At 39.3% G+C, this 18,152-nt stretch overlaps 1 protein-coding gene across 1 annotated transcript; it reads right to left on the bottom strand.

Annotated features, from left to right (window-relative positions):
• Positions 1-10,733: 10,733 nt before the first annotated feature.
• On the bottom strand, positions 10,734-18,152 carry LOC114511132 (N-formyl peptide receptor 2-like). The gene is made up of 2 exons (XM_028529802.2): positions 17,646-18,152; positions 10,734-13,097 (listed from the first exon to the last, which is right to left on the bottom strand). Exon 2 carries the CDS (start codon positions 13,081-13,083, stop codon positions 12,010-12,012), a length of 1,074 nt encoding a protein of 357 aa, XP_028385603.1. The 5' UTR covers positions 13,084-13,097; positions 17,646-18,152; the 3' UTR covers positions 10,734-12,009.

Here is an 18,152-nt window from a genome sequence, read left to right as displayed (position 1 = left end):
CTCTTGTAGGTGCTCAGACCAGGCTTTTTACATCCCTGGACCAGGGATTGTATGTGCCAGACTGAGGATCCTACATGCCAGTACTGGGGGTTGAACCCACAACCCAAGTACGTGCCCTGACCAAGATTCAAATCTGCAGTCTTTTGGTTAAGCAGCCAACTGAGCCACACTGGGCAGGGCAAAACTAATTGAGTTTTAAGAGTGAAGGATATCACAACTTTTCTTTTCTGAGTCAAGTCCTGAGAAACTGGAAGCGGCTGCTATTTTCAAATAAATAAATATTAAAACGTTACCTTTATTGGTGGTATTGCTTATAGGAGGATCAAGGCTTAGACCCATGGCCAGATGTGCTTCCCACTACTTTCCCCTCTAAAACCTAGTCTTATTAATTTCCTAAGGCTGCCATAGGAAAGTACTATAAACGGAGTGGCTTAAAACAACAAAGTTCTGGAGGTTAGAAGTTCAAAATCAAGGTGTTATTAGTGCCATCCTCCCTCTGACCCCTGTTGGAGAATTTTTCCTTGCCTCCCAGCTCCTAGTAGACTTGCTGGCAATATTTTGGCATTCCTTAGCTTGCCAGGGTACAAGTCTAATCTCTGCCTCCATCATCACATGGCATTCTTCCCATGTGCCTCTGTGTCTTCATATGATCATCTTAACTAATTACATATGTAACTACTGTATTTCCAAATACAGTCACATTTTGAAGTATTGGAGGTTAGGACTCAAGTATACCTCCTTTGGAGGGATGGTACATTGGTTCTGGTACCAATTTCATTGTATGTTTCTGGGGGTGAGTGTAGGGTAGGTAGTTTCACATACCAACAAATAGTCCTCAGATGCCAGCAGGGTGTCTGACAGTCCAAGAATTCAGCTCTTTTTCTGATGCTGTGTTCCTAGAGAAAGCATCAGGTTCCATGGGTTAGGGGTTCTGTTCCACAAGATTGGCCCCTCTGTTCAGATGGATGCTTCTGACCAATGGCTATAAACTGCAGGTTTCACCCTGGCTGGTGTGGCTCAGTGGATTGAGTGCTGGCCTGGGAACCAAAAGGTCACCAGTTTGATTCTCCGTCAGGGCACATGTCTAGGTTACGGACCAGGTCACTATTTCTTTCCTCTTTTCCCTCACTTCTCTAAAAATAAATAAAATCGTCTTAAAAAATAAATTACAGGTTTCAGTGACTCCTTCCAACACAGAATGCCAGTCACAAGTCTTAAGTTATTACCTGTACTTCTGCCTGATGGGCTATAAATTAGTTTCCTACAACCCTTTTATTTGGTTTGTTTAATTTGCTAAAATGGCTCACAGAACTCACAAACATGTTACTAGATTACCTTTTTTTTTTTTTTTTTTTTTGTAAAAGGATCCAATGCAGGGACAGATGGATGAGATACATAGGGCAAGGTATATGGGGAGGGGCGTGAAGCCTTCATGCCCTCTCCAGGCATGCCACCATCCCCACATCTCCATGTGTTCACCAATCTGGAAGCTCTCTGAACCTCTTTCTCTTGGGTTTTCATGGAAGCTTCATTATATAGCCACGATTGATTGCATCATTGCTATTGGCAATTGATTCAATTTCCTGCCCCTCACATGGTTGGCTCCGCTAGCAACCAGCTCTCATCCTGGTGTTTTCCAAAAATGACCTCAATAATGAGACAAAAGACACTTTTAACACCCTCAACACTTAAGAAATTCCAAAGGTTTGGGAAGACATAACTCGAATTGTGGATAAAGACTATAATAGGGTCCAGCAGAAGAAAGGCCTGTCTGAGTGTGATTGGGAGGGTAATGATATGGGTGTAATAATTTATAGTTTTAATTTGAACGTTTCACCTAAAATGTTATATGATGTGCTTGAGTATGATATTGTTAGGTTACAGAATTACATGCTCATAATTTTGGAATAAGAAAGAGGCATTATTTGTGCCAGACCCTGTATTATAAACCACAATATTATTAGAGAAGAATGCAATTTATCTATAAACACCTAATATTTTGGATGTGTAGCTATGAAGATAGTCCCAGGTTCAGGTCAGACACATTTAGCTAGGCAGTTCTACTCATCATGCCTCCTAAGTGGAGACAGGGAGAATACCCTGCATACAGGCCTCCTTGAGGCATGGCCTAGATCCCATAACAACAGAGTTTACCACCATGACAGCAGAGATGAGAGGAAACGTCCTGTTCTACCAATAGGCCAACACAAACAAAAAGGCAGCATAGACACCACAGACAGAAACTATTGGGATAACTCAAAGATGCGACAGTTTATCCTGTTTCCTTTGGAGAGGGGAAGGTAAGGGCACAGCAAAGTGTTCTTCCCAATTTAGCGGACATAGTTATGTTTCTTTAATCAGTCTAGCTATAAATTTGAGAATATAGAGAAAATGTTCCAGCATATTCAAAAAGGGGGTGAGGCAATCCCAGTTACAGTGAATGTCCAAGCTCATGAAACATACATCAGTACCATAGAATGCTAAACACAGGAAATAAGTGGCTGAGGGCCACCCTCCTCAAAGTGTTGCATGTCACAAACCACGTACACAAGCTAGTTGCATAAGAATACACCTAGTATGTCCTTTTTGGTTACTTCCTGTATCAGTGTATCAACTCAGACCCAATCTACCCTTCTTCTTAACCCCACTTAATGATGCTAGAGCTGGACCTGTGGATGTCTCCATTGTCACTTGGTGCAGTTGTAGGGTTAGTAATAGAGAATACAGAAGGGACATTATGTGGCCATAGCAAAGGGGTTTTTTCTCTTTCTGATTATGTTTTGGTGTGCTTTTTTTTTTTTTTTAATTGAATGCGTGGCTACCAGCAGACTGGCTGGCTGGAGTTCCCCTGGCCTTCACTTTAGTGTTCCTTGCTGATGAGTTCCATCTCTCCTGTAGCCTTCACTGAGCTTCTCCACCATCAGGGCCATGCTTTGTGGATGAACTTTGCCCTGCTGGGTGGTTTTACCAACCACTGGTTACTCTCACCTGGTTCAGTGGTTACCATGATGGCTACAAACTAGTGATTTTTTACTTATTCTGTATATATTTAATATTTGGAATTCTGTAAGGAAGGGCTTTCCTCCCCCATTTATCTGTTTGTTTGTTTGTTTGTTTAATGTCGATGGATCTGAGAGTTATTTTAGTCACTGATTTACCATCTTTGCTATCATTGTTTTGCGCTCATATTTTTCCAGATTTGGCCAATGCAAGTCCTGTTAACTTGGCTTGTGTATCTATTTGATATATTTCCACCATTTTTTGAGTACTTTGTTTGGTTCAGGAATATTGTCTGGGCTGCTTTATTTTCCTTGCCTCAGTACTGGAATCAGTGATTTCTCCAAGGAGTCCTAGGTTTTTAAGGTGCAGAGTTGTATTTAGAAACAAAAATCAGCCCTGGCTGGTGTGGCTCATTGGACTGAGCGCTGGCCTGTGGACCAAAGTTTTGCCAGTTCAATGCCTGGGTTGCAGGTCAGGTCCCCAGTGGTGGGTGTGTGAGAGGCAACCACAGATGTTTCTCTCCCTCTCTTTCTCCTTCCCTTCCCCTCTCACTAAAAATAAAGTTTTTTTAAAGAAGTAAATATCAGGGTGCTGATATCCCCATTGTTACTGAGGTCATTGCCTTTAGGCTGTCCTGGTAGATAGAATTTAAGAAACACACTGCTATATATTTGTGTCTATGTATGTTTGTATGTGTACATGTATGTATATAACCATGAATCACACTGATAATTCTCATTTAAATACAACACTGAACTCATTCTAGTCTTCCCCCTCTCCATATTTCTTACTCTGTTTTCCAACACTGTCAAGATTTCTCTCCCATTATCCTAAAAATATTTACTCACTTTCTCCACCCCTAGAATATGCAAAAAGGAATTTCAGGGCAGCTAATCTATGCTGTTGTGAAAAACTTACTGACTAGAGTTAATATTCATTTATAGTTCTTTTCATCCCAAATATTAGAGTGTCAAGTTAAAATACCATGTTGAAAAGTTACTTGGAACAGTTTCTAAGATCACTTTGTTGTGGTTATGAATAATATGTAATTAAATTTGCTATTTTCTGGTTATATTCTATTTTAGAATTTTCTGCCTATGCTTGTTGATATTAGTGTTTTTAAGGTTTTATTTATTTATTTTTAGAGAGGGAAGGGAGAGAGAAAGAGAGAGAGAAACATCAATGTGTGGTTGCTGGGGGGCATGACCTGCAACCCAGGCATGTGCCCTGACTGGGAATTGAACTTGCGATGCTTTGGTTCGCAGCCCACGCTCAATCCACTGAGCTATGCCAGCCAGGGCTTGATGTTAGTTTTTTGTATGCAAAATATCAGTGTGGTTCTAGATGTCAAAACTATACTGAAGTTTTGTATAGACTTACTCAACAAAGTAATTCGTGATTTTGGTTTTTGACTTTTTAAAAAAATTCCAGCAGTTGCATTTAGTATACCAATACAGCATCATAACTGAAATAGTGTGAATTGGTATACCATCAACGTAGTTTTATGAATGGGAATGACTGAGGTTGTAGAGGGAAGTAAGAAGCTGATTTTCCCACTATTTCTGAAAGGGTTGAAATTCCTATTTTCTATGCTCATTTATGAATGTGTAATTGGAACAAGGACAGTTCCCTTTATTTTTTTAAAAAAGGTTATTTTATATATTTTTGATATGCAAAGGAAAAAATACACATGTTCATTAATGGCACATTATACCACAGTGAAAAAAAATTACCTAGAGATACAGTTATCAGTGTGATTGAATCTCACAAATACAATGTCAACTGAGAAATCTGATCATAGAAAGAAAACAGTATAATATGTAATAAAATTAAGTGATCAAATAAGTTTCTTAGAGGTACATATTTAGCAAAACTGTAAAGAAAAGTCAGGGAATGCTAGACAGAAGATTTAGCATAGTACTTCTTATAAAAATTTTAAATTATTATTCAATTACAGTTGTCCCCATTTTCCTCCATTGCTCTCCCCTGCCCTACTTACCTCCCATCTTCCCCTCTCAATGCCCCCCCCCCCCCAGTAGTTACTTCTTGGTATGCAGGGATATTTGGTAAGGAAGCTTCCAGCAGTGTTGATAGTATTCTCTCTTAAGTCTTCAGTAAATTTTTTCTAACATACAAATAATAGATATTCCTTTGTATGAAATATATTACAATTTCAAAAAGTACTAGTGTGTGAATAAAAAACACATCACTTTCTTTTGTTTTCATGATGATGCCTAATTGGCAAAAGGTGTATAAGCTCTTGGGAATTAAGGAATTGCTTATATTTAAACAGTAAGATTTCATAGTGTCTTTCCAATGTTTTTGTCGTCTTAGGATTTCATGAAGTATCTGCCAGTAATATCAGAACAACTTATTTTATTAGCCAAATACTTCAGAAACCTACTCTATGCAGATTTTTCAACAGTAAGAATTAAATTATTTGGCTTTATTTTTGCTTCCCTGCAAATTTCCATGTAACAAATTATTAGAAACCAAGGTTTTTATTATTGTTTTAAAGAAATAGGTATTTTTTTTCTTCTAGGTATTGCCATATCAGTGTAAGAAAGCCTACCTTTATAAAACCAATCATTTGCAAAGTATGCCCTTTTCTAAAATTGCGTAATACAAATATTAGTTAAGGTATTGGTCATTTTCAGTTAATTTCTAACAATGATAAAAAAGAAAAACTACTTTTCTTGAATTTCAGTTATATTAAAGATAATATGGATTCTAGTTCCTAAAAATTATATTTCTCTTTAAGCACAATGTTCTTTATTTTGAACCAATGTATTTAAAAGTAAACTGAGTTGTTCCCTTCTCCTCTGTCTCTGGAAGAGTTTGTTATAAGGTTGGTGCTATTTCATTCATAAATGTTTGATAGAATTCACAGGTCAAACAATGTAGGCCTGGAGTTTTCTTAGTGGGTTTGGATGAGGAATTCAACTTCTTAATATTGTACTATTTAGATTTTATAGTTCTTTGTGTCAATTTTATATGTTGTGCTTTTCAAGGAACTTGTTGATTTCATAAAAATTGTTGAATATAGTGGTATAAAATCATCAGATCCTTTTAATATGTTGAGGATCTATAATGATGTCCCTTTATTCATTCCTAAGGTAATTCATACTTTCTAGGGATTCGTCAATTTTATCGACATCTTAAAATAACCTACTTACTGACTTTGTTGATTTTCTCTATTGATCTCTATTTATCTATTTCAACTTTTCTTGTTAGCACCTTTTTATACTTCCTTCAGGTTTAACTTGATCATTTTCTAGTTTCTTAAGGGGAGGATTAGATATTGAGTTCACACTTTTCTCTTTTATTAAAAGCACTAAAGGTAAAAATTTCTCTTTAAGTACTTCCTTTGGTTGCAAATTACAAAGTGTGATATGTTTTATTTTTATTACCATTCAGTTCAATTTTCCTTGAGATTTTTCCTACAGCCCATGGGTTGTTTAAATGTATGTTTAATTTTTCAACTATTTGGGCATTTTTTAGTTGTGTAATTTGTTACTGATTTTTAATTTGATGTGTTGTGATCAGAGAATATACTTTTTGTGATTTCAAGTCTTTGATGTTTATTGAGGCATTTTATGCTTCACATAAAAGAATTTTGTGTATCGTGTTCTGTGGGGTGTAGTATTTTATTCATGCCAATTAGGTCATTGTGTTGTATTGTTTAAGTCTCCCTATATTTTTTACTGATTAATTTTTTATTAGGCCATTTGACATTTTCTCACAGATCTTGGACACTCCACTCTGTTTATATTCCCGCTCTTTTTTTCCTTTTTATATTTCAATCTTGAGTCTTTCTATTGATTTGAATCCAGTTTTACTCATTTTTAATTTTTACTTTAATCTGCTGTAAACACATCTGAGATTGTATTTCATTTCTACAATTTCCATTATTTGGTTATTCTGTCTCCTGCTGAAATTTCCCAGCTTTTGGTACATGGCCCACCTTTTCCACAAAATTCTGTACTTTTATTTTTTCCATTAAATCCTTTTGCATTTTTGTAATGAAGTCCCTGTCTGATAATTCAAAAATCTGGGCTTTTCTCCAGGTCTATCTTTTATGTGTTTCTCTTCTTTGATATGTATAATTTTTTTCTTTGTGTGTATTTTTTATCCTTTGATTTAATGCCAGACATTTTATATAAATGAATAGTAGAGACTGGAGCTAATATTTACCTTACAGTTGTTTTACAGATTCCTAACACCCTGTATTTTTTTAACTTTAATAAAAAATTGTGAGGTATAACATACAGAAACCTGCAGAAAACATAAATGAGTATATCACAGTGTACATTCCTATTGATGGATTCCTGGGTTGTTTCCAGTTTGGGGCCATTATGAATAAAGCTACTTAGAACCTTCTTGTAATCTTTTTGTTGAAATGTGATTTTTACTTTCTTGGGTAAGTATCTAGGAGCTGAAGAATTTTTCAGAATATATAGCCATCCCCTCCCCCTCCCAGTGTTATTAAGGGTAATTGACATTCATTACTGTATAAGTTTAAGGTACACAGTGTAATGGTTTGACATACATATATTGTAAATTACTATAATCACTTAGTATCTATCATCTCATAGGTGAAATAAAGAGAAAAAATTTTCTTTGTGATGAGCGCTCTTACAATTTACTCTATTAACAAGTTTCCTATATGTCCTATAGTGGTTTTAGCTATAATCATCACATTGTACATACATCATGTCCCTAGTACTTCTATCCTATTTACTACGGGAAATTTTGCCTTTTGACTACCTTCCTCCAATTTCTCCTCCACTGCTGGTAAGCACATGAGTTTGGTGTTGAATTTGTTTTTAAGTTTCACATGGAAGTAAGATCATTTGCTTAGCATAATGCCCTCAAGGTCCATTTATGTTGTAAATGGCAGAATTTGTGCGCGCTCTCTCTCTCTCTCTCTTTCATGGCTGAATAATGGAATATGTAGTTTCTCAATCTGTCTTTTCAACTACCTCCCTAGCTGACTCTGTTGTGACCACATTAGAAATCAACATGTGGAAAGAAACACTGCAACAGGTGGTATTCTGAGGTACGGGGCAGGAGGGAATGAGAATGTGAGGGGAAAAGAGTAGTACAACAGAGAATGTCCCAAGGTTGCAAAACGTTTATAACCATTTTCTTTTTTTTGGTATAATAACAGTGAGGGTTGAGGAGAGGGCCAGGAAGAGACCCTGGATTTCCCGGAAGGTTATTTATTCAGAGGAGCCAACAAAACTGAGAGAAGCTGAGGGAAGTAAGCAAGTTCTCCAGAGACTGGAGGTGAAGCGAGACTGAGCAGAACTTCCACTCCCTTAATTGTGTTTTAGTTCCAAGGGACCACTAGGTGGCAACTGTGTTCCATGATGAGTTTTCATTAGCTCTTGAGATGAATAAGGGACGGTGAGCTGCAGCAAAGTCAGGTCACGCCAGAGTTGTTTAGCATTTGTTCCCTTTGACCCCCCTCCTTTCTCTCTTCTAATAACCCCAACTTTAGATAACATAACTTAGACACAAATAGGTTCCCTGACTTCAGGCAGCCTGGACTCCAGAAGCTATGAGTCTTCTTTAGTGAAAAGGAGAAGGGATGTGCCCTGGCTGGGTGGTTCAGTTGGTTGGAGCTAGTCCACCTACACCAAAAGGTTGCTGGTTTGATCCTCAGTTGGGCGGTTGGGGCATGTTTGGGAAGTAACCCATCAATCTCTCTCTCTTTCCACCCCTTCCTCTCTCTCTAAATTTAATTTACCCTACAGATAAACCCATATGTATTTAAAGGGATGTGTTTGCAGTTATTCATAGCAACATTGTTGGTAACAGCAAAAGATTAGAAACAATTTACAATGGATATTAGCCAAAAGGCCAGAGAAGTGATTAGACACAATTTAACTGTTTATTAATATGTGACTGGTTAAGCCCTGGCTGGAATAGCTCAGTAGACTGAGTGTGGGCTGTGATTCAAAGGGTCATTGGTTTGCTTTCCAGACAGGGCACATGCCTGGGTTGTGGGCCAGGTATCTGGTAGGGGGCATGTGAGAGGCAACCACACATTGATATTTCTCTCCCTCTCTTTCTCCTTCCCTTCTTCTCTCTCTAAAAATAAATAAAATATTTAAAAATTTTTAAAAAAATATGTGACTGGTTAAGCAAATTTTGTCACATTAATGGGATACAATGCAAGTATTAAAAAGAACAAGGAAACTCTTTACGTACTGATGTGATTCGACCATTGTGTCTCATTGCTTTGAATTTATTCACGTTTAGGTGAAAAGATGACTGAAGAAAGTATTGTTTTAGGTGTATGAATTTTCACAAATTTTGGCAAGGAAGGAAAGGGCAAATATTGAGTAGGAAGCTTGGAGTCTCTGCCACATCCTACCCCTTTGTCTATTCACCATTTTTGGATACTCTTCTCTGCAAATAGAAGTAGTTCCATCCTTCCCCAGGGTGACAGCCTAAAGTTTTATTTTGAAGTTTTAGACTCATTCAGGTCTACAAGTGTTTCTTTGTCGTAAATGTTCCATGAACTTACAAGAATCCTCAACTTCCAGACTCCAAATATACGATGGAACAATAGTAATGAAGTGTCCTCAATGGAAACTTCCAATGGAGCACAGAAAAGTGGAGAGGATGTAGCAGGCACAACCGTACTGTAATTAACCAAGGCCAGTGGGCAGGAATAGTAAGAACTCCCTGCCCTGACAGTGGAAGAGGTTTCTTAGCTGCTTTGGAAGTAGTGGCTCTCCTATCTAGAGGTTGTACACCATCCTTTATGGCTGATGGCTCTACCCTGTTGGATTTCTTGTTTTGTTTTTATCACATTTTTAAAAGTTTTTTAAAGTTTAAATTTATTGGGGTAATATTGGTTAATAGAATCATATAAATTTCAAGTGTATATTTCTGTGATACAAGATCTGTATATTGCACTGTGTGCCCAGCACCCAAAGTCAAACCATCTCCCATCACCATTTATTAGATCCTGTTCACCCCAACCATCCCTATTGTATTTCTTGTTTCTTATTTTCTGAGGCCACACCTTAGAAGGACATTGGAGGGTATACATTTCTTGGGTAGTATAATGCATTTCTAGCCCTGACCAGGTAACTTGGTTGAAGCATTGTCCCATACATCAAAAGGTTGCAAGTTGATCCATGGTCAGGGCACATACCTAGGTTGTGGGTTTCATCTCTGGTCGGGGTGCAATGTTTCTGTCTCACATCAATGTTTCTCTCTCTCTTCCTCCCTCTCTACAATCAATTAACATATCCTCAGGTGATGATTAAAAAAAAAGCATTTCTAGGAGTCAAGAATGCAGGTGAAATGAATAAACTCTGTATTGGAAAAACAAAAACCTTAGGGGTGACATGAAGGAAAAGGAAAGGCTGACTGAATAAAATCAATGGATGATTGAAGGATTTTTGAAAAGTTTAATGTATTACAGTAACATAGGTTAACAACCCATAAGTTTTAGGTGCACAATCCTATAATACATCATCTGTATATTGCATTGTGTGCCCACCACCCAAAGTCTAGCCTTCTGGGTAAAGAACTTTTGGTAACAAGACTACCTAACATGTATTTTGTGGGCGTGTGTGTGTGTGTGTTTTGCCAATTAGTTAGGAAAGTATGTTATACAATGAAGGACAATTTATGAGTGATTATTTGCAGAAAGCAAGGAAAAAGGCTGAGTTATATTGTGAGTTGATTTATTTGAAAACAAAGTTGTAAGGCAACAGCCAGAGTGCTTTATTTGAAATAGAAAGTGAAACTCTAAGGTGTTTATGAAAATATAAACCACATGAAGATTTGTAAAAATTGTGGGCTTTGGGCTGAGAGTTCACTGGACATGGCTCAACTCATGACATGATGGTCAGAGATAACTTTAATTGGACATCAAAGGTTCTCACTTGACACCAGTGTGATACTATGTTTATTGATTCATTAATTCAGTAACTGTTCATTGAGTGTCTGTCACATACCAGGCACTATTTTAAACATAGGGGATAGGAATCCATTAGAGAACAGTACAGATCAAATCCCTGCCCTCAGATAGCTTACATTTTCATTATGTAAAGGAAATCATACCAAGTACTGTAAATAGTGATTATACAATTTCATGCCAAGGAATTCGATAATTTGTATGAAATGCTCAATTTCTTGAAAGAGTTTATAAAAATGGACAGAAATCTAAAGTCTGAAGATTTTAATAACTACTAAAGAAATAGAACCTAATATTAAAAGACTTCCTGTAAAGAAGACCCGAGACCCAGTGGGCTTCACTGGTGAATTTCTGTAAACATTTATAACACATATAACACCAGAGAATAGCATCAGAGGAATCACTTCCCAGCACTTTTTAGAAGGCTGTTACATGTTTGATATGAAACCTGACACAGACATTAGAAGAAAGTAGAAGAACAGATCAATTTTACATAAACATAAAATGAGAAATTGCAAACCAATCAAGTGATATTAATTAGAAATATGTATAGTAAATCATGCCCAAGTGTGGTTTATTCTGGGAAAAAGTGGGTAGCCAAACATTAAAAAATAAATGTAATTTATAATGATATAAATGAAAGGATAAATATAATCACCTTAATATATTCAGAAATACATTTCACACACTGCAATAGCTAGTCATGAGTTAAAAAGGAAGAAACTCTTTAGTTACATGGGAGTAAAAAACACTTCCATAGTCTGATTAAAAAAAGCTTACAAAAAAACCACAGCAAATATCTTACTAAATGGTGAAATACCAAAGTTTTCCCCATAATATACTCTCTCAGCTAAGCTTTCCAGATTCCCCATCATTCACTTCTCTTCTCTTGTACTCTTTCCCACCTCTGCTTACCTCAGGGTATAGCCTGAGGTACTAGAACAAGACAGGACACCAATATACCCTTATGTCCATTTTCTTTCTTGCCATTCATGGGGCACCAAAGTAGGATGAGGCAGGAACTGGGAGCAGGGTAGGCAGAGTTTGAAAATGTCCCCCAGCCCCAGTCACATTGCCTGTAACTCAGCCTCTGTAGGAGGTGAAACACATTTAGTTGTGTCACTGGTCGTGGCTGAGTCCTCTATTGGGCCTGAGTCCTCCATCAGGGCCCTCTCTAGACTGGCTGGTAGGGATTGGATTAGTCTGTCTCGGAAGTCTCGGCCAACAAAGACGTAGAGCATTGGGTTGAGGCAGCTGTTGAAGTATGCCAAGGAGCTCGTTGGGTATAACAAGTTTTTAATGACTTTGTATTTACCCTTAAACTCTATTTCTCTGAACCAAACTGTTCCCAGAAGGGCATTCAGTTGAAAGGGAAACCAGCAAATGAAGAAGGAAGCCACAACAGCAGCGAGGACCCGTAAGGGACGGCTGGAATTAATCATGTCTTTCTTTCGGATTTTGGCAGCAATGAGCCCATAGCAGATAGCAACGATGGACATTGGCATAAGGAATCCAATCATAAACCGGATGATCCCTCTGGCTGTCAATACAGTGATGAGCATCTTTATCAGCTCTTCAGTGGTGCTAACCCAGGGTGCAAAGTGGAAAGTACAGTACGTATTCCCTGAGCTATCGCTTACAGTAGTCAAGAAAAGGACAATTTGCAAGGTAAGGACTACTGCAAGAATCCAGGGTCCAATGATTATTTTTGTAGCCAGACTTACAGTGCGGTGGTTCTGGGCCCAGACTGGATGCAGGACACAAACACAGCGGTCCAGAGCAATGAAGGCAATGAGGAAGACACTCCCAAACAGGTTAATGTCCACGATGATGTAAATTAACTTGCACAGGAACCAGCCAAAAGGCCAATGTTCTTTCATGGCCATTGAGACCATGAGGAATGGTAGAGTGGCAATGAAAGAGAGGTCAGCTAAGGCCAAGTTCAGGTAACACAAGGTAGTGACTGTGCGTGCCATCCGGAATCCAGCCACCCAGATCACAAGCCCATTGCCCAGGATGCCGAGGACAAAGGTGATCCCATGAACCACCAATGAGGTGATTTGGAGAGCAATGAACACAGGAGACTCAAAGAGATTCTCATGGGATGCATTCAGAGAGATGATGGAGGAGTTGGTTTCCATCCTGTTGTCCACACCTGAAACATTTCAGCAACAGGAATTTGTCAGCTGTGAAGCCACCCTACAGCATTTCTGTTCAGATCAACATGAACATGCACTATATATAGCTTCCTTGCCAAACAGGATACCCACTCTACTGAACCTTGTGCTCAGTCACTATACATTTGACAAAACTCTTGGCTGCTCCCCTGGGAAAAGACAGTTCTCCATATTTTCATAATTATTAATATGCATTCCACCTATTAGGCTGATTACTTAACCAAGAGGGCTAGAAGGCTCCCGTCCATCGGCAGAAGACTGAGCTGAGGGTGTATAAAAAAACAGAAAATTCATGGGAAGCATGTTCAGCACAGTGAGGGAGGCACTAGACTCAGAGTCAGTAGGGTCCCATCATCTTCCACCCATGACTCAATGCATAGATGCCAGCTGGCTCTGCAAACTCTGCCAGCCCCAGGTTCTGGCAGGCTCCCACCCAGCTCCTGTCCCTTCCCTCTATGAGAACCCTTGATCTGTGGTGCTGTTTGTCTCACCATACTCCTCTCACAGGGCTCTTAGTGATTGCATGTGTGACTATGTTGTTAGTCTCAGAGTGTGGTTTAGGTTTATACTTAAAGAGGATCTTGAACAGGTACTGGAAATATGTTCCATCTTGTGGTGTCTGTGCTGCAGCAAGTCTGCAAAGGGGCCCCTTTTCTACACTAAACGCTCTGTTTTTTCATTGTCTCTGTTTGACATGGAGCTCTCCTCTGTTTGGGATGCAAAGAATTTCTATCCACTGTGTAGCTTTAGTGTCTGTGGCATAAAGAAACAAGATTAGTAGATAGTCAATATTTGTGTGGCTCTTATCAAAGACCATGCATCATTTTTAAGTGTGGGTCTAGTTACATATACAGAGATCCAGTGTAATCTACATACAACTCATAATGTCCATTGTTTCCAGTTTTTCATGAGAATAAGTTGATATTCTGAGCAATTACAAGACCTGCAGAAGTCACTAAAGAGGTAAGTGGCAGAGGGAGGACTTCAATCCAGCTTGATGTGACATACAAGTCCTTTCTCTGCTACTCAACTGTGACAGACATGGCTGGATTCCCACCCAACATCCATTCCCTCATTCTTCTTTGCTAACCAAACCCAAGTTCATGTAGTTACTCACTCTTCAGGGAAGATGTTCCCCTCCATCTTTGGAGCCTAACTCTGATTAGTCTCACTGGCAAATGGAATCCACTTTCCTTTGCAAAGGAGTACTTTAACAGTTAGTACAGGATTGAATTCTTTGTTCTGGGAGAATGTCTTGTACACTGTAGGATGTTTAGAAGCATCCCCAGCCTCCACCTGTTACAATGCCATTACCAGCCTCCTTCTGTTGTCACAACCAAAAGTCTCTACAGACATTGTGAAGTGTCCCATTGGGGAAGGTACCCCACTTGAGGGTGCAATTGGATTTAGACCACAGGTTTCATAGTGTAGAGTGCTGGGCTGAGGCGGTAGGCCAGTCTGTATTCTAATATCCTCACTGACACCTGTCCAGTGACAGTAATATAGCTGTGAATTTCAGTTTCCTCCTCTACAGAATGATGGGCATTTGGGGTGAAGACTGGTTCCTAGGTGAAGATTAGCTAAACATAGACATGGAAATCTTTTAGGCTGAACTGGGTGCCTTTAACACATGGGAACTCTTGGTGCTCCCTGGGCTCTGCCCTGTGTCCTGGGATTCAGTCCTGGTTTATACATTGTGGAAACTCAAGTTCAGGTCAAGAACAATGCTTGTGATAATCATAATTACTGCTTATGAACGTGTTGTATGTGCTAAGAGCTCTTCTTCTAACCCTCGCCACAACTCTACTCTTACGGCTCTTGAGATTTGCATGTGTGAAAGCATGTGAAGCACTAAACATTCTTTGTGAAGTTTTAAATAGGGATGACGTCCATTATAATTAGTATAACCATTGTACAGATGAAGTGAGACTTACACTGGCTTTCATTACTTGTTAAAGCCCCCAGTTAGAAAGAGGTAGGGCCCAAATTTGAGCTCCACTAGATAGGTTCCACCAGAAATGTGCTCTTAACTTTCTCCCACCCAATACTTCCTGGACAGGGGCAGGGTCTCTCTACCCACCCACTGTGCATCCTACAAGGACCTCAGAAGATATGATGAGCTTGAAAATCTCTAAATTATTGGTTTAAACATGTTGACACAACAAGGAAGGATGATTGTGCTATGACAGGTGGGGAAAGGCCAATGAGGCAGAGTTGTGAAATTAGGGGCCTGCTCTCTCAGTCCAGAGTAGGGGAGAACCTGTGTGTCCCAGGTGGTACTTGGATGCATTACGATGCCTGCTATTTGGTGACTCTTAAAAGGTGCTGGTCACTGTACAATTTATCGTCTCCAGTGACAGCATCCTTGGTTTTGATAAGTAAATCATTCATGACCTTGGCAGAGGAGGCGACCTGCCCAATATTATAATTACTAAGGGTGCAACTATATTTAGACCACAGATTTCACACACAAACTTAGTAGTTCCTTGTTATTTTACTCTATTTCTTCATGATGTTCACATTTCCATGCTTTGAAGTAATCGTTTCAGTTCTGCTTTCTCCTCAAAATTCTTAATCTCCTCTGCATTACTGCTCTCAGCTGATGCCGGTACCTCATGTTTTCATGAGAAAGTGGTAGTAATTGTGAATGTTGTAACTTTCTGTCTCCCAAACCCTCCCATTTATCTGTACCTGTTACAGTGAATCCAGAGTGCTTGTTCCTTCCCCCTTCACGTTTGCTCTGGATCCCTCTCTCCCTCACCTTCCGAAGAATTTTTCTCTTGCAGGATCACTTTTCCTTCCTGCCAGAACATCCCCAAGATTTTCCTTCTACTAGATCATTCTATCACACAGACATGATCATCTGTCATCCCTTCACAAGGCAACCATCCTTGGCCCATGTTTCTTTCCAGCTTGAGCCCTGTTCTTGCAAGAAAATTCTGTCAGTGAAGGGGATTCACAGCCACAGCTAGAAGGTAGTGTCTCTACCTGTCATCTCACCTTTCTCCTAAACTCACACATACTGACTTGGGTCCTGACTATGCCATGGGCTGTACTCCCCTGAAGGACACTGATGGCCTCCATGTCCCTGCTCCAGGCATGCCTTTTCAGTTCTTACCCTATAGCTCAGTGATGTGGACATTTAAACCCCTTAATTTTTCTAAAAACACATCTTCTTATGCCTTTAGGTGATGAAATGCACACACAATAGATTCTTGGTTGTCTTTATAGCTGTGTAGTCCAACTCATCTCTGTTCAGTTTCTCTTCAAACCTAACATTACCTAAACCAAACTCCTTTTAATTTTAATTGTTCAAGTACAGTTCTGCCTTTTACTCCCATCTCAGCCCACCCCTCAGCCCTCCCACCTCTCTCCTGTTTCCACCCCTCTTAATTACCAAACTCTAAATTAGTTCTTCCATCCTCCCAAATCCGCCACTCTGAATATCCTGTGTCTGTTTGGAACTTAACACTCAGTTGTTAAATTTCCAAATCTACCACACCACTGGATTCCCTTTCCATGACCATCAAATTCAGATAAATCACTCTATCTACAAAGTTACTAAGTCTCTGTGTGGAATCATTTTTATCACCACCACTTTTGTCTCTGGCTCTTGTCTGGCTGCTTATTTGCACTAACCTTGCAAATAGCTTGTTCTTGCCACTGATGCTGCCCCCCACCCCGATCCATTCTCCAGACATAAGCCGAATGATGTTTTAGAAACACTAATCATCCATGAGATTATGCTCCTCAACACCTTCCAATGGCTTTCCAACTCCTAACTCAAGTTTACCAAGCCCTCCTGGTTCTGACCTGTGTGCCCCTCAGACTCACTCACATATTCAGTGTCCTTTCATATACCGTGATGGATCCACACTGCATTCCTTCCATTCCTTGAATATGCCAACCTCATTCCCTTCTCAGGGCTTTTGCTTCTCTGTTCCTTCTGCCTTCTATGCTGTTCCTTTCAAGCTTTTCACATCTGGTTCTCTTGGAACATTCTTACCTCAGCTTAGATATTATATCCTCAGAGAAGTCATACCTGACCCACAGTAGAAAGCAGCCACCCCAGGAACAGCCTATGTCACCAGGTGGTGTTTCTGCTTATTGGTTCATTCATTTGTGTTTTATTACAAATACCCTCCACATTAGTATGTAAGCTGCAGAAGACTGTCTAGTTCTTCCAGTGCTCCATCCCCATAGTAATGCTGACCAATAGAACCATCAATGTGAGCCTCATATGTGACTTACAATTTATAAAGTATAAGAAATTAATTTTAATAAAACATTAATTTTAATATATTTTATTTACGTCAATAAATACAGAATATCATTTGAATACATAACCCATCTAAGAATTGTCACTGAGGTATTTAGCACTCTTTTTTTGTACTGTCTTTGAATATACTAAATACATTTCTGACTACAGCACCTCTGAGGTCAGACTAGCAAGAGCTTAGTAACCATATGTGGGAAGTGGATTCTTATTGGACAGCCCCAGCTTTAGAGTCAGGCTTTGAACTTACCACCAGCTGAGATCTTGTTCCTGTGGCCAGTTCCTGGCTTCCTGTGGAGTAACTCAGGCTGGAAGGGCTTCAGCAGATGCTTTATTGAAGGACAAGGGGAGGGGCAATGAGACTCAACCAATCAGGTAAGTCAGAGCTTCTTACAGTTTCCATATTTGGTCAGCTTACTCTTTTTAGAACCTTAACTTCTGAATATTTCCCCTATCTCCCACCTTCTATTGGAAATGGGAGTTCCATCCTCTAAATTTCAAGGGTCATGGATTATGGGTGCCCAGGCCCTTTCTTATTATGAAATTTAGGAAAGTGAAAGAAACAATTACTGAGGTGAGAGGATTTGGAGGCAAGCAATAAAAGACAGGTCATGGTTAAACAAAAATTTGTTTCTGCACTGAAACAAAACTTCTGACACTATATGTGTGTGTGTGTTTTACACCAAGAAATTCTCCAGTTCTCTGTGGACCTGAACTGGGTGTTCTACCATTCAGTTCAGTCTGACACTGTCTATCT

This window comes from Phyllostomus discolor, chromosome 12 (genome assembly GCF_004126475.2).
Source record: "Phyllostomus discolor isolate MPI-MPIP mPhyDis1 chromosome 12, mPhyDis1.pri.v3, whole genome shotgun sequence".
Lineage (NCBI taxonomy): Eukaryota > Metazoa > Chordata > Mammalia > Chiroptera > Phyllostomidae > Phyllostomus > Phyllostomus discolor.
The sequence above is the reverse complement of the archived record's forward strand: the minus strand, read 5'-3'. Positions and strand labels throughout refer to the sequence as shown.

What these genes read in the sequence shown, in the direction of transcription:
- LOC114511132 (XM_028529802.2), bottom strand. Translation starts at nt 13,083, where the DNA reads ATGGAAACCAACTCCTCCATCATCTCTCTGAATGCATCCCATGAGAAT.